Source organism: Chelonoidis abingdonii, chromosome 16 (genome assembly GCF_003597395.2).
Source record: "Chelonoidis abingdonii isolate Lonesome George chromosome 16, CheloAbing_2.0, whole genome shotgun sequence".
In the NCBI taxonomy this organism is placed as follows: domain Eukaryota; kingdom Metazoa; phylum Chordata; order Testudines; family Testudinidae; genus Chelonoidis; species Chelonoidis abingdonii.
In genome coordinates this window covers 26,874,043-26,892,017 of record NC_133784.1, presented here as the reverse complement: position 1 = coordinate 26,892,017, position 17,975 = coordinate 26,874,043, and the positions used below count along the sequence as shown (strand labels likewise).

At 40.6% G+C, this 17,975-nt stretch overlaps 1 protein-coding gene across 2 annotated transcripts in view; it reads right to left on the bottom strand.

Annotated features, from left to right (window-relative positions):
* The window catches only part of PRKCD (protein kinase C delta), a 128,574-nt gene that overhangs the window by 23,151 nt on the left and 87,448 nt on the right, over positions 1–17,975 (bottom strand). For both annotated transcript variants that reach the window (XM_032772903.2, XM_075072793.1), the window contains exons 5-7: positions 2,256–2,412; positions 1,615–1,646; positions 700–785 (exon numbers count right to left, since the gene is read on the bottom strand). In XM_032772903.2, coding sequence (XP_032628794.1) covers positions 700–785; positions 1,615–1,646; positions 2,256–2,412 — 275 coding nt within the window. The remainder of the gene's footprint in view (positions 1–699; positions 786–1,614; positions 1,647–2,255; positions 2,413–17,975) is intronic.

The window sequence follows — 17,975 nt, the reverse complement described above, 5'->3', positions numbered from 1 at the left end:
ACATTCACAAATGATCCAGCACTGAGTACTTTAAGTGTACAGTCTCTGAAGAAATTTAATATGCTGAGTTTGGGTGAAACGTGTGTCTATCAAGGGGACACTAGATGCCTACTGGCAAATTAAAATTGTTTCAGTCAAAAGCAGACTCACTGAAATGCACTAGTCTACCTCTCAGCAAAAGTATCTCTCATGTGTCACATATTTACATTTTATTATGGATGTGAAAAACATACAATCACAAAGAGTATTGCCCAGCAGGATAATACAGTAGGAACAATTCACATAGCACAAAGTATGAAGTACGGGAAAATATACCCCCGTTTCTTGCATGTCCTGAAATCCCTGACCCTCATAACTCCTGAAGAGATAAGCCACGCTGCAAAAACTTTAAGATCAACAAATTTGAGCTGTGTTGTATTTTAAAACCTCCCCAAACCCTATCTGTTACTGCATAATTTATTCAACTCTTAAAGAATTAAATCTTGAGGGGAAAAAAGGTTTCTGTCAAGGGATTGTAACTGCTCTGCCTTCTCCAGAGTTTCATCTGCTCCATCTCCATAAAATGTCTAGTATCTAAAGGAGGCAGTAAACAGCCATTGTTATGCAGCAAAGTACTTCCCAAGTGGATCTTGCTGTTTCCATCAGAGTCTTGCCACATTTACAATCATACATTCTTAAAGAAATGTTTTCATGTCTTACCATTGTGTCTCTGCTGTTGGCTGCAGTACCAGTACATCTCCCAATGATTTTATCAATACATTTCTTATGAATAGCAGCATTGCATTCTTCGAGAGAGAAATGAAAAGGAAAATAACCCATCAGTTAATGGATACAGAGGATTAGGTGCTCCTCTTTGGAAAAGTCTAATACGAAATATGCATTCTCTAAAATCTACAAGTGTTAATCCATATTTCTCAAGTGAAAGTGCCTCTCTCTGTAAGCAAGAGAGATATCTGTAGGAGATTATCATCTCTAGTTTAGGATCATATGTCTTTATTTCTGAAACACCAGTCTCTCCCGTAGGTGATGCCACCAGCATTTGAGGGTGAGGTGTGTGTGTGTGAAAACATTACTACATTTGCAAATTCTGGAAACAAAAAGTACTTTGGCATCGGCTGATGCTACCCTACAAGATACATCAAGATCTACTTTGACTGAAAGGTACTGCTATCACTAACTACATAAGAAATGAATCAAGGGTTTCCTTCTGGTTGGAAAAACTGCAATTCTTAAACTCTATTTAGAAGATTTCCCATATGTTCCAATATTTACTAAACACCAAAATGGAATTACTGGACACAATTTTTTGATGTTGTAAGTGGGTGCAGCTGTTGTCTTCAATGACATTTCACCCATTTACACCAGCAGAGAATTTGGCCCATTAACCTCATTACTCAAGGCTCAATGATGGAAGGGTCAGTCATTTGACACTGAACTACAGGGCCCTATGTCAGCACTTAACACTTTATTATTAACATCCGTATCATTGAGAAAGTGATTATGCACTTTGTGTAATAAATGTTTACACAGTATATTATCCATGTTACATATACCCATCTACAGAGTAATATTAAAAAGTTTGTCATAGTTACAAAATGCATACAGTCAACTCACGTCTACATTTGTATCCCTGCTTGTTAAGTCCCCTGAAAAACAAACAATATGAAAAGAAAATCACAAAGGCAGAAAGTGTAGCTCTAGATATTTGTCTTGTTCAAAACAGATTTTTTAGTTGCTTTCACATGCTCGAGATTCAAGGTTTAAATCACAATATTTATGCTGATTCTATCAGTCTAGGTCCTGTTATCATAAATGTGTCTCAATGCAGCATGTCAAAGGATTCCTACTTCTTCCTCTCTACGAAAACTTTTTTATCAATTCCCCCAACCCTTCCATAAAAGGTTTGAACATCACTGCCTTATACCCAAGGCAATTATCAGACAATATTCCTTTGAGAAGGTTTTGCCAGTTAAGGGCCAGATTTTGCTCCCACTGAAGTTGATGGAAGTTTTGCCAATTACTTCAGTGGGCTCAGGATCCATCCTTAAATTATTACCATGGCATAATGTGGGGAAAATGTATGAGTTGGGCTTCTAAGTGCTACAGTACTACATAACATAATATATTGTTCTCATCCAATGTGATACATGACATGTAACATCAAGGGCTACAGAGTATATCTGAAGCTAGTTGTTTTTTAATCATTTAACTCCCAAGAATAAAACCTGAGCTTACATATATTGTTTCCTTCTTACCAGACGAAGTCTTTACAGACAGAGCAAAATGTGAGCTGTCCAAAGAAGGTGGCAATAAACTCATGATTTTTGATGTAATGGATTTTGGCTTGCTTGATAGCACCTCTCCTATTCATAGTCACAATCCCTTCATCTTCCCTCATTGACTGCCTGCAATCTGGGGAGAAAAATAAAGAAACTGTTTTAAAGTTATACCAAGTTGTAATGACAATGAATTAATACCACCTTCCCAAAAGTTATAATTTAGTCTTATAATTTAGATATATATTTTTAATTCTCTCTCACACACACCAACATACAGCACTATGAAAAAACAAAATTACTCCTATCAGGTTTTAGACCCAGACACATTATAAAAGTTACATGTAAAAGAAGGTCTATGTTCAATACTCTTTCCTTGTCAATGTCAAGCTTTTTTTTTTTTAATTAAGCACTAACCTTAAAACACTTTTGCTAGTACTGAGTGCATTCAGTGGCATTTTCTTGAACAAAAACTGCTGCATAATTTAAATGAAATGAAAGTGAAATGATGTAAGCAAGCTGAACCAAAAACAGGGCATGCTGATATTTCAAGTTAATAGAGGAAGAGAGGTGGGGGACAAATCAGGGCCCATGCAGCTTCAGAAACACATAAGAGGAAGTGAGCATCTCAGATGCTCCCAATATTCCTTCTTTTAATAAACATGATATATTTTTCAATACTTCTACAGTTGCCCCAAAAGAAACAACCCTATGGTGCAGCTTTGCGACAAGGATCCTACACTACCTTGGTGAGGAGTATGACACAAAATCCCACTTATTTTAGCAACTTGGTCTTGGAGCAACCTTATTACTAATCTTTCATTTTCATGAAGGAGATAACAGAATTCCAAGTAAAGTGATTCTCTTATTAATCCCTTCAGTGGCACTTGTTCACAGTCAACTATTTTTTGTTTCAAAATGTAAAGGCAAGAAAAGATATTGGAATGGGATGTCCTAACTGAGACATTTTAAAGTGGTTAAGAGAAAGTCAAAAAAGACTGGAATCACTGGTATAGCAGTGCACTCAGCCCCAGAAAATGATTTTTTTTTTGGCAGGGCAGGGGATAAGGAAAAGCTGCTCAAGAATGACTCCATCTAGCCAGTTAAGGAAAAGCACAAGTCAGCTATTGAGAACTGACCAATTGTTTAACGCATTCAGAAATGCTCATCCACTGCTCTTTGTCTGGGATGGCTGAAAAATTTATAGTAGTGAGAGGTTGTAGTTTGGGATGTAGAGAATTCCATGGTGATGGAGGGAGGAGAAAGTCAGGCAGGAACAGACAAGGGGTAAGAACCGCATACCTTGTAAGCATAATTATTTTTTAATACGCCTAAGGCTACGTCTACACTATGAGCTAGGTGTCTGATTCCCTAGTAAAGTAGACACACTTGTGATAGCTGTCATCTGAGCTAGCATGCTAAAAATAGTAGTGTAGCCACAGTAGCACGGGCAGTGGTGCACAGGCTAGGTGCCTAAACCCCATGGGTACATACTCAGTATGACTAGCCCATGCTATTGCTGCTACCGCCCATGCTACCACGTCTATCCTTTGATTTTTAGTGCACTAACTCTGATGAGAGCTGGCATGAGTCTGTATGAGTAATGAGCACCCCTCGCTTGCAGTACAGATGTAGTCTAAGTTGATTTCAGCACCGTGATAATACAGCACCGCAGTTGGCGGTCTGCCTTGAAGCATGCTCTCCTGGAAGTCAAAGGATGTTTTGCCAAAGTCTTTGGTTGAAGCCAAGTTGGCCCCTCTATCAACAAATATTCAAATATTCTATGTATTAGAATAATACTATGATATTCAAAGTTACTGCATCCAACAATCTTCACATTCCCCTACTTTCCCATGGATTTCTGTTCCAGACATGCCCACTGATCTCAGTGATCGTTTTATTTTCCATTCTGAGGTATTGTTTGAACACACACTGTATGCAGCCTCTTAGTGGTGGTGATCTTAAACTTACCTTCAGCGCCATTAATGAAACTGAATTGAGGAGTAAACAGAGCTATTGGAAAATAACATTTTACAGCCAAAATTGACAAAACAACAAATCTATGACTATTCCAGACCATGACCTATGATGATAGCATTTCTCAAACACTGGTGAACTACATATTCCCCTTCTAGCATGACGTTGCTTCTGCCATTAGATCAGGTGGCTGTCCCCACCATACTTAAAAAGGAATCAACAAATGACAGAACTTGGGAGAGTCATTGTCTGGGTATACCACAATGACAGGAGACTTGTTCTGGGTTTTAATCAGGCCGCAACTTTATTATATAGCTGTTTGGGACTACCTGGCAGTGTAGTGTACAGTGCAGGCAAATCCACACTTATTCAAAGCAATTCTCCAGGGCTTCCATCAGCCCCCCTTTGTTTCCATCCAGGTCCCCCAGCTGACCCATGGTTTGGACCTTACCATCCACCAGCCTCGCAAGAGGCTTAAGGAGGGCTATGAGAATGGGGGTGGAGTTGACTCCCTGCCGTACTGGTCATGGGAATCCCCAACCCCACTCCCCCGTTCTGTTTCTTTATCCAGTACCTCCTTTTAAGTCCTTTACTGGGTCATTTATCTGGTCACTGGCTGCCCTCCCTATGGAGTACCTGCATTGAACATCCGCCACAAGGAGGTACCCGCCATTTGCTTGGCTGCCTTCCCCCCAACCCCACCGGGTTCCCAGACATCCGCAAATAGCCTCTTGGCTAGCAGCTCTACTGGGGAGAAAGAACCCATTGTCGCATGTGTGATTGTCAAGGGACACCGGCAGCTGCATTGTCCTTGACCTGATACTGCAGCAATTGCCCTTAACGGAGGGCCGCATAGGCGACCCATTTTCTGGAGCCTTGTATTGTCAAGATTCCTTAAAAGAAAACAAAATAAACTTGTAAGCTGGAGCCAAAATAAATAAATAAATAAAAATCTGCATTATGCCAGCCACATGACATTCTGAGGTTGCAGAGAGCCTGCAGCAAACTGGAAATGAGACAAGGCGTCTGCTATGTCATTATCCATGCCCAGCACGTGCTTGGAAGAAAAAACAGATGTTGAAGTTAAGCACTGGAGAACAAATGCCCTTAACAACATTCCAATCCTGTGCGATCTGGAAGTTTGGCAATTGATAACCTGTACTGCTGCCATGTTCTCACGCCAACAGCACACCGGTATATTAGACCCAAATTAATAACCATTTGTACCTCCACAATGATACCCCCTTAATTGACTTAGAAAACTTTTCCACACCCACAAGTCTTACTATATCTGTGTAGTGACTCGAATGTAACTGTGTGGTCTGGCTATGCCAGCCTTTGCCGCTGCCAGCCGGGCACAAAAAGCCCGCCCTGGGGCAACAACCCTGCAAGCAAAGTTCAGCTCAAAGCCCAGGTAGGTTAATGTCGTGAAAGGGGCCTTCTGTCTTGTCCTTCGCTAGGGCTTTCCCGAACTAATTAGCCAGTGCCTGAAATGTGTCCAACAGGTGAAAACACTCATTTGATCCAGCTCATCCTGCGAACAAAAATTATGCAACAATTTCTGAAAAGCTGCACAGGATTCTGAACAGCCCCTGGGCATAGTCTTGTCAAAATAAAATTCCCAGTGGTAGGTGTCTTAAACAACCACCATTATTAAATGTCCAGCAAATACTATTACATGCCTGGAGCCCTTTTCGGGCTTGTTGCGGTATGAACAAACCCCTGCTGCCCTTGGTGTTATGCCCTTGAACCAAAGTGTGTGATGCCATCTTATTCCAGTTTGTGCTGCTGCACTTAATGGAACCTTCTTATGACATACCCCCAAACATATTGGGTGGCAGCCTAATTATAGTCCTATAATTAACATAGGCCGGGCTGCTGTCTTGGTAGGCCTGTACCATAACACCCGCCTAGACGACGAGGGCAGCCTCTCAATTTTTTTCATGTTCTAGGCTCCCTGGGCCTCTTGGGCAGTTCGCTGTTTTGCTTGCCTTGTCCATGTTTACTGTCTGTGAACACCTTTCTGTGCCATAGGGATATTACATGCACAAATTGCCTGTGAGGATTCTATATTTAGTTGCACTGAGTAGGTGGAACTCCCATTGGGTAAGCTACCCTGGCATAACCTGTACTGCAGAGCTCTGCTCCCCCAGAGGCCCCTCGGGAGCGTCTACCCTGTCCCTTGCAGTTACATGCCCTGATGGCCAATGAGTTGCTGTGTGCCCCTTCCTTGTCCTGCTGCTGAAACTTGAGCCTATGCTGGGCCTACCCTGTCACCTTGTGCAGACCCCTCACATCTAGCTGCCTGAAGCTGCTGTTGTAAATGCAAATTAGCTTGCAGCAGCTGTGTAATACCATCAGTGATCCCCACTGAAGGTGCCACCCCCAAGTGGGTCTGCCCAGGCTTCTCAACCTTCCACTCCTGGGCCCAGAGTATTTAATAACTCAATTGGCTGACTCCTGTTTCCCTTAGGTGAACTCACTGAATGACGAGTTCAGCATGGTCCCTGCACCTGGCTGTGGCCCCTGCAACTGCCACCCTTTGCCAGGCTGGAAGCCAGATACCACCTCTGTCGCCCATTTCCTCAATCTCTGTGTGGTTATTACACTCACCCCCGGGATCAGCATTACCCCCGAACACAAGGGACGGTGGAAGAAAACATCCTGTTTTTTTTAGGTGACTGTGCACCCTTTGAAGCATCGTAATGCTGTGGAGAAAACTTAACATTACTGATCATTTACTGCACATCTTAGCTGACCACCCCATTAATGCACACAGCCTGCTCGTCTGAGTGCGTGGACACTTTCCTATGATCATTTGCCTCCCTTAGTCCATGAGGCTGCTGTGGGTTATTAAACACATCACGGGCAGTAGCAGTCCACATACTTGTGAGCCCCTTTACCCCTGCTGCAATACTGTCTGTCTTGGGTTTCCTTTCAGGCCATGGGCTCCTTTGGGGCTTCCCTGCCTGTGCCGGTCCCCTTTCCAGCAAAAGTATAGGCACATGAGCTGCAAGCAGCACACAGCCATGAAACAGTTACATTTTCCTTGCCTTCCTGCTTTCATATAAAGACTTGCCCCACCCAGGTTTCCTACCTTTATGCATATTCCTGGGCTGGGGGGTGGGGAGGAGTCATTGCTGCAAAGTTGACCACAGAGCACCTTTTGCAGCAGTTTCTGACCTTCTTCCTCTCTTCCCCCGCCTCCCAACCACAAAGCAGAGCTGTCCTTGTTTGGGTAAGCCCACCCAAATTCTGCCCCACCTTTAGTTGTGGTGCAGTCACTGTCCCGAGTCCAGGTGCTGTAATCCTGCCTAATAACTGCATTCACATCTACAACCAAGCTTGGCATGCAATCAGATTTCAGGATTTAAGAGCACCCTCAACTGGTTTTCTGGTTTCACTGGAATGAGAAGAAAGAACCAGTGATCCATGAAATCTTAGAATAAAGGACAGACCCAGTTTTATGAGGTAAGGTGAGGAAGAGACAATTAACTGTGAGAAGAGGTCAATGGCTGGTGCTGCTGAATGCAAATAGTTTCCTGAAAAATTTGGGAGCCACTAGCTTAAAACTACTGATGTTTGATCTTAGCCCACAGGACTACTTACTCCAGAACTCATACTCTAATATTAAATGATGATGACAATGATAATGATACACATAGTAAATCACATCTCTGCTCCAGGAACAAGATTAAGAATAGTTCAGTTTTGCTGTTCCAACATATCTTATTGAAACAGCCAGCCAAAAACTAACCCCAACAGCAATTTTTCAATGTTTCACTTGCAAACCATATTTTACCCCACTGCTTAATTCTGCTGAGCAAGTGATATTTTGATATATACAAACACCAAATCTTTGAATGCTTCAGAAAAATCACACACTGAAAAATGTGTGCAAGTATGTAGGCTGGAGAAAGGAACATAATAGTAACACTGCCGAATGTTAGTAACATTTTGGATTATCAGATGCACAGAACAGATGTGTCCAGGGGGGTGATTTAATCAGCATTATAGCCAAAGGGGGAGAAAAGCTTTTTCTTGCATAATTGTACTCCAGCAGCCTCTCTTTTCAGGCCTACATTTTGATAATTTAGCTCAATGCCGAGGGAAAACATTTAATAAATTAAAGCTTCTCAGGTGGGGAGTTGAATGAAAATATAGCTTCAGGAAAACCTGCAAAGATGTGAACCTAACAGAAGAGTTCATCATGAAAATGGGAAATAGTTCTCTTCATTCTGAAGTTACTATAGCAATCCATTACTGTTGCACTCAATTCCTAGCCAGCTGCTGATCAGTACGTGGGACAAAATCATAATTTGTTTCCCCTACTTGAGGTAAAACTGACAATGTACTCCAAAGAAAAGCTAAGCTTCAGAAGTCGGTGCATACAGGAAGCATAATTTAAAGCTAGAAGAACAGTCGCTGTCCTTAACCATCACATCCTCATTTTATCTTAAGAATCCTTGCACACAGTATCAATGTAAAAATCTGTATTCCAGAACAACCTGCTTCTACAAGTGACTGCCTTATTAAATGACATATCTGCACTGCTTTGGCCAAAATCAACCAATATATCGAACTATTATTGAAAAGAACATTTCACTTCTGCTCCAGAGCAAATAGAGAAGTTTGCACAGCAGCTGTTGCTAGACTGCATCTGAGAAGCTAAGATTGCTTTAAAATGATATCTAAAGTGAATTACAGTAAGATTACAGTACAGTCCATTTCAATTCTTTATATAAATGCCTTGTAGTACATATTGCCAGAAACCACTTTAAAAAGTGGAGCTATCGTAAGATCAAATGGGAAGAAAGATTTTATTTGTGAGCTGAGATTCAGATAGCAGTAGTGGCTGGGAGGAGCACGCTGAGCAAGTGAGTCAGAATTCCAAAGAGTTGGGGGCAACACAAAAGCATGGGGAACTTTGCCCTTCCCTAAAAGTGTGAATTCATGGGAAGTGCAACAGAGATTGGTAGGATTTTCACAGACTAGATCCTTGTGCTATACATGCTCAGCACACTCAGAAATGGTAACATACTAACTGAACAATCAACAATTCTGCTGCTGATGGTGTCAGAAAATCCCCCACAACAATTGTAGTTACTATCTAGATTTGTAATGAATCATTTTAGCCTCAGAACACACCATTACATTTAGCTTTTCCAGATGTTTCCTGCCTAGTAAATAATGAGAAAATATGAAAAATATATAACAAATCACTTCTTATTCAAATATTTCCTTTTCTCTTCTTAAAATCCAGATCTTTTTCTCAAACCAGCTCTTTTAATACATCTAAAACCTACTCCCAGCATTTATACATTGAGATAGGGGATAAAAATCAGCCCCCAATCATGACACTGCAATCAGACCAAAAGAATTGTATCTATATGAACATACAGTTTTTATTTAAATTCTTCAGTGCCTATTCCTGCTTCTAGGTAAATCACAGTAATTGAAACCAGTAGCATTTCATACTTTTAACAATCTATAATATATTTTATTGAGCTATCTAAACAATATTACTAGAAATAACCTAACCACAATGACAACAATCCCGATACCAAGAGGACGATCTCAGTCCAATCAGCCCGTTTGTTTCCAGATACCCAAGGAAAAAGCTTTGCCAGAAGCTGACAAACCAATAGTCATAGAGAGAGACAGAGAGCTGAGCTCTCAAGGTATTAATTTATTCAGTATACAATATGGATTTTTTTCCCGAAGCCTAGAAATGGGAAAGCAAATTGTGGGATTTGAAAAAAAACAGAGAGCTTGCCATGAATGTTTCATAGTGGTGGATTTGTGTGGATAGGTGAAATCCAGTTTTGTGCTAAACGGCTGACCAGTTAAAGGAGCACTGCCAATGTAAAAAGAACATATCGCAAACACATTTTCCCCCATGCTAATAATACCACCTTCAATTTAAAATTTACTAAAGTTGAAGTTCAGTGTCCCTTTAAACATTCTATTGCATTGCTGTTGGTTTGTTTGAATGCTAACAAAGTCCTCCGGGCCAAATTCAATAAAAACGTCCATCTAGAACCTTTGCACAGCAATACAAATTTTTCCCAAACTAGATTTCTTGCCTTGCACAGGCTCGTTCAGCTCAAAGAAAGCAGTTCTTCAACCTGGCCCTACACTCCGCATTCATGCTACACACACACATGCTACACACACACAAATGAATTACCTGTACAAAACTATTTGAAAAGGGAAAACTTTCCAGATTTCTACATTTTAATGAAATAATAAATCTAAATATACATCTGCTACCCTGGATTATTTTAAATTTTTCTTTGTTTACTATGTTTGTTGCTAAAAGTATATTTTGTTCACATTTACTTTTTCATCATCACGTATATTCTTGTTCTATGTATTTTAATGTTCTACGTATTTTATTGTATCTGTATCAACTTGTTTGTTCTGAGAGTATTTGTGGATTTGGCTTTGATGACATTTTAGGTTTCAATACCAATAAAATTCTGCATTTGTTTACTAACATGAGCAGTAGCCTCTTGATAGTTATCTTGCATAGAACATTCCGTCTAAATCTACACCAGCCCTAGGCAGTTATGCTAAAACCTTTTATATGAGTAACTAATCAAAAGCTCTTTTTCCCACAGAACTTTTTAACAGGGCTTATATACATTTAGAAGTTTCTGGACTTCCATTGCAAGGGTAACTGAATGAGTTAGTTGTGATAGCTGTTTTCTTAGACTGCCAGGGCACCTTGCCCTATAGATGACACATTCTGTGTGTGCCTGTGTGTTGTAAGTAAGTGTTGTAAACTACACACCATGAATTGAGCTGACATCCCATTGCTTTGACTCCGATACTGCAGCATAGTATTATGGGAATACTGCACTTCTATCTACGTTTGAGTGTGATCTAAAGGTCCTGGTCTTTGGTGAAAGTTAATGATGCTGAAGCATTCTTAGAAAAAAGACAAAGTAAGGACACCAGTGTTTTAGCAAACTGCCTTTTAAACAAGGGGTGGGGGGGACAGATTAAAATGGACAAATCTGCAGTCCATGTATTGAACACCACAGCCAGCACAAGTTTTTAACACCCAAATGGTAGGGGATCACACTGAGTAAAGGAGTAAATAGACAACTTACTTTTCATTTAAAAAATTACAGCTAATGCTCATTCTTGAGAGGTGCTACTGGTCTTATTTCTCATCATGCTATGTCCTACCCACCAGCTTAGTAGTTTAGGGCTTGATCCTCACCATTAGAGTTAATAGAAGTTTTTCCATGGACTTGAATGGGAGCAGGATGAAATCCCTAAATCCTACTGTCACCAAGCTGCTATTCTCCTCTGTCTGACATACCACCTACACCAGCTGCAAGGCGAGGGAGGAACTCAGGATTTCCAGCTGTGATGCTTTGCGTGTGAATAATGGTTGAATGGCAAGAGGCAACTCTGTTGAAATATTAAAGTTTTCACCTTCCCACTCCACCCACCCATTGCCATAGCAAGGTGCTATTAGGTAGGAAGTGAGGAGAATTTGAAGGGTGAAATTCTGACTCCATTGATCTCAAAGGGAGTTTTACCGCTGACTTCAATGGAGCCAAGACTTCGCCCTAAATGTTTTCATAGAGTTAACATGTATGCACAGAAATGCTCAATAGTTTTTGCTCTCTGTAAACAGAGGAATGCTAATTTTAAAGCACAAGGAGAACCAGTCCATCCTAACATCTGAAAATACATTATCCACCTCCTGTGCACTGGCAAAACTAAATTCAGTTCCCTTTGTCTTGTGGTTTATGGTACTTGGCTGATAATGTATATTGCTGGCTTATTATCTACAGTGTAATTTGTGGCTATGACAGAATAAAATAAATTTCATATTTGATTTGATTTTCAAAAAATCTCACCTTTCAGAGGTATGATTTTCAAGAAGTCCATTTATGATCACGTATATAAACCATCAATTTACTTGAGGGCGAGAACTGAAAGTTCAGTTTAGTACGAGACAGATCATAATATACTGAATATGGCATCTCTTAGAGATATTATTCTCCCCCTGGTTCAGAGATAAATTTGCTCTCCCTCTCATCTTACAAATTATAAGGCCATCTTCTGACTTTTAATTTATCATCATTATGGTTTATTATTATTTTTAAAAGGAGACAAGAATGCCAAACATGCTTTGTGTACCACAGAGATTGCACTGTATTGTAATTTAGCCCTACCCAACATGGAGATGGTGTTAGCACAACATCTGTAAATCTGCCTCTTAGTATGAAAAATAATAAGCTAAATTATATCTCTCCTCTTAAAATCTCATGTTCAGTTACTCATCACTCCCCACACAACATGTAGAGAAGACGCATTACATTTAAAGCAGTGTACACACATCTTTGAGCAATTCATATTCCCTCCTCCCAACAGGACCAGCTAATTTGCTGGCAGTAACTTGTGAAGCATTTGCCTTCTGATATAACTTATAACTCTGAAAAGAAAGATAATTCACTAACCCCTTCTCCTAGAAGCTGAAGTGATCAGCATGGCAATTCAAAGTCCAGAAACAAACAAAACAAGCAAAAAAAGATACTCCAACTGCTTCCAAGCTGCTCTCACACACAGTGAGGCTCAGTCTTAAACCATGCACTGTGATGCTGGGTTTTCTTACTGGATAAGGTCATTAACTACATTTGAATAAACAAGGTCAAGCAAGGCATAAAATGTATTGCATCTGCACACTATTAAGCTGCAGCTGCTTTTCAGGAGCATCACTTCATTTCCTATTACACAACATGAGGGTTGGGGAGAAAGTACATAACATTATAGATCATTAGGGGGTCACATGCCTTACTCCCCATTCACATTTTCTGTTGAATGAAAAAAAGTCACCTGAGTCCCATCCACAATATTCTCTCTTTAAAGGAAAGGTAATATGGAAGGCAAGAAGAATTTCTCAGGATGGGACCATTTGGGGGCCTTGGCTTCAGGTACCTGAAAGTCAGGGCTCTGTAGCCACTGTTTTAAAGAGTCCTTGAGAAAGGAACTTCAAGGACTGGGAAGAAGAGCTTTCTGTCTCCAAATTATCTAGCAGGCTTCCTGTCAGACCCTAATCTGCAACAAAAGAAAAGGAGTTAAGTGCTACTGCTATATCTCAAGGCAGCCTTTTTTGCTTACCATTTTAATAGCAATTTATTCCAAAGAAACTATTCTGTAATAATATATTTGATGGAACAATATTAAACACTGTGACGTTACACCCCAAATTCTTTATGGAAATATGCTTATGATATGAATATGGTATAACAGAGATATGTTATGCAAGATGGATCTTTAAGGTATCATCAGAAAGGTTATAATTTACTGACTGTGATTATCCAATTTGTATGCATGTATCTTTTCTCTATCTAAAGTTAGGAATATTGACTGTGTAACAATTACAACCGAGTGTGTATTTGGGAGACACCCACCAAACAACAGGTCATCAGCCTTGATGGGCCATTAGGAAGAAACAAAAAGACTTTGAAGATACTAATCTCTCTCCTTCCTCCTAGTTGTGTCACTACTAGGTCAGGTGGTCCTGTCACCTGGTCCTAAACACCATCCTGGACTTCTAGTAATTTTCCACTAAAAGGAGGGGGAGGTCAAGACTGGGAACCAAAAGATTCCCGCCTTATGTAAATCTTATTTAAGGCTGGGGAATAAGGCAAACAGGGATCTTCTCCATTGCCTTCCTGCCCAAGAAGAAAGACTGCTGAAAATACCTGAAGAGACAAAGGAACTAAGCTGAGGGAAAGGCAAAGGCTGAGTTCAGACTATGATTGGAGTCTGGTCTGTAAAGAGAAATAACTGGAACTCTAAGCTACAGAAACTCTGCAACTTGCCTAAAACAACATTTAGGGTGAGAAATTACTTCTTGAAACCAGTCTCTGTAAGACCTTAAGCTTAGTATGCACGTTTTGTTTTATTTGCTTAGTAATCTGCTTTGTTCTGTTTGTTATCCCTTATAACAACTTAAAATCTGTCTTTTATAGTTAATAAACTTGTTTTATTATTAAACCCAGTTTGTGCAATTTCTAACTGAGAGGGGCGGCAAGAAGTTGTGCATATCTTCCTCCACATTGAGGGAAGGGGGAAAATTTTGTGAGTTTACGTTGTAAAGATTTCTCTACAGCACAGGACATTATTATTTTGGGTGTACTTTCCAGAGGGGAGCTGCACTTGAGTGCTGGGTGATTTCCTACCTGAGTCTTCTCACAGACAGCAGTTTGCAGACTCTGTGTGATTCTACAGCTGGTGCGTCCCTGCCTGTGTGGGTCTAAGCCTAATACAAGTCTAAGCCGAATACAGTAGGAAACTAAATGCAGGTAAATCTCACCCTCAGAGATGTTCCAAGAAGCTTCTTTTACAGACTAGACTCCTTCCTAGTCTGGGTCCAGCAATCACTTACACCCCCCATAGTTATTGTCCTCTGTTCCAGTTTCTTTCAGGCATCTCTTCTGAGCCAGCTGACGACAAAATGGAGGGGTTTCCAGGGCCTTATATAGTCTCTCTCTCGTGGGTGGAAACCCCCCTCAACAAGATGGAGTTTGCAATCACCTGGGCAAGTCACATGTCTATGAATTATTCAGCTTTTTGCAGGCTGACGCCATTGTTTACATGTTAGTTTGAGCATTCCCAGGAAAGCTCAGATGTGGATTGGCATCTTCCAAAGTCCATTGTCAGTTAAGTGTTTCTTGACTGGGCACTTACTGAGAAAAGTCCTTTCTCAAGAAGCTGACCAAATGCTTCACTGAGGCTACTTAGAATCAAAACAGTACATAGCCAATATTCATAACTTCAAATCCAAAAATGATACAAACATTCAGACAGCATAATCAGAACCAGAAGACTACAACCTTCCCATACACACCCCACTTGTCCTCCTCTATATAAGAACTGGTGCAACCGTAGGACCCTGGTTGCAACAATGATCTATACGGTCACAGTTTATGTCAATAACGTCACACATCTTTTATAATGTAGGTTAGAATGACCCAGAAGCAGGTAGCCAAAACTCTTATGTAAAAAGATATATTCGGAGCTAATTACAGGAGCATGTAAAGATCATGCAGTACCCAATTCAAAACAAGTGAAGCAGTGTCCGCCCTGTAGAGTGTTAATTTGTCTAAACCTCTAAGTGTATTTCTAACTGTCATTAAGCAAACACCTCATATGTTATGTTAGTGGAATAATATTTATCTTATAAAAACAAAGCCCTACACAGTATGAGAAACAAGGTGAAATTTTTGGAAACACTTTAGTGACGTAGGAGCACAAGTCTTTCAAGGGGACTTGTAATCTAAATATTTTTACAAATCTTATCCTTAGTTTTCTGGTGTAAACTGAAAAAATAGAATGCCTCAGGGAAAACCAGTTTCCCCTATAAGCCTTTCCCCTGTAGTATAAGAATATTAGCACTCTGCTCTCCCTAGTTTTCTAATGGTCCTTTTTAATTTCTCAGCAAGAAGTCATGTCAGCAATAATAAAGGCAAGATTAATGCTGAAAAATATGTAACACTCCCTAGATATAACACACAAAATGGCCATTCCAAATACCTTTGTTTTACTGAAACTGCCAAACTTGCCTGATCATTAAATGAAGTACAAAAAGAGAAAGGAAGATTTAGAATTTAGATTTAGATTTAGATTGACGAGAATAAAGATCAAACTGTCTTGGATACTGACTTTATCCAAAGGTTTAACAACACTACAGATTAACACACACTCTGTGTTAATTATAGGATGATTTCACTAATTCACAACAACTGAGAAACTTACGATTTAACAAAGGAGGAGGCAAAAAAGCACAATGACATTACATCTATTTTCTCCATTTGTTTTGATAATTGGCATTTAGTTTTAATTATTTATCATAGTTCTTATAGCATGCTAGCATGCTGTATACTATATGAGAATTTTCGTAACAGCACATCACTGTTAAAGTAAATCTTTGAGAAGAGAGTATAGGCTTGTGTGTGACAATTTGCAAAATTCTATGGTATTTACACTGCAAACTATGATTATTTTTCATACTCCTTAGTGAGACAAAGACAGGCCTCAGTCTTGTTAAATGAAACATCATAACATATTTAGAAATGTTCACTTTGCTCACTCTCAGCCCAGAACATTGCAAGCTTTAGACAATCAGATTTCTATGCATTATCCATATGTTTGTCAATACATATGTTGACATAGTACTACTCTCTAATCTGCAGCAAACTTGCATGTGAACCAGTGATGTGTGTGGACCAAGATAAATGTTTCCTAACACACTTCCCTGATGCCAGTTTGAACCCAGACTGGAATAGTGTTGACCACTATATATATATATATATATATATATATAATCCCGGTTAGTACCCAACTTTCCAGTAGGGGTCCTTGGGCAAAAGACCCCCTAACGCTTCACCTGCCTACCTCAAATATGAGAGTGACACGAACTAGGAGAGTCATGCCGGCTCGGACGTCGCCCGGATTAACAAGGTCCGCGCCAGATGTTGAGGAACCAGGACAATCTGACGATAAGTGGGCTACTGGAACAAACCATTCATGGACGAGACAAGAGAACCTGGAATTGATGGAATGCTACTACAACAGTAGACCTAATGAGAGGGGATATATGAAACGTATGAGGGGACTGTGGATGGACAAAAGACCTACATCCACACTTACTGAGAAACAGCTAGTTACCCAACGCTTCAACATAGTAAAGAGGAAGCTGCTCTCACAGCTTGAGATAGACCAACTCCACATTACATCCCAGACTCAAGAAGACTTGGAAGAACGAGTGGATGTGCGGCCCACACCTGAAGCTGAAACTTCACTGTCACCCCCTCCATTGCAGAGCACAGCAGCTGATATGAGGCATAAGATCATGGAAAAACTAGCTACAGTCAATCCTCGAGACCGATTACCAAGGCTCAGTGGAGAAGTACCATCAGATAGTATGTTAGAAGATGCCAATAGAGCCCTCATGACAATCCCTACTACCACCATAACTCAAACCAATGAACTGGTATACGCTACAGCCTCTGTAATCCTGGAGATGCTTGGCTACACGATCAAGAAGAACAACAGTATGTACCCACCCTGGAAAATGAGGTTGGAGGATAAGATCAAGGCGACTCGGAGAGAAGTTAGTCAGCTGGTGGAACTACAGAAGGGTGTAGAGATTAAGGATAAGACTCGGCTACTGAAAAAATACAAGGGCCTGACTCCATCTGAAGCCCTAGAGACTGCTAAACAAAGGCTCACAGCACTAGCTACCAGGCTAAGGAGATACACTAGAGAAGCAGAGGCCAAAAAAGTAAATGCCCTGTTCTCCAAGGAACCATCCAAGGTGTACTCCCAACTGCAGTGCAACAACACAATAACAGCAGAGCCACCAGCAGCAGAAACTGAACAGTACTGGAAGAACATATGGGAGAAAGAGAAGACTCATAACACCAGTGCAAAGTGGCTGCAGGACCTGAGAACAGAGCACAGCAATCTCCCAGAACAGAAACCAGTCACCATCACAGTAGAAGACATCCAGCAGCGGGTCAAGAACATGAAGAGCTGGACAGCACCTGGACCAGACATGATCCACACCTACTGGCTAAAGAAACTAACAGCAGTGCATGAACGCCTAGCAGCACAGATGAACCAGCTGCTAGCAGCAGGCTCCCACCCAAACTGGCTAACACAAGGAAGGACAGTGCTGATCATGAAAGA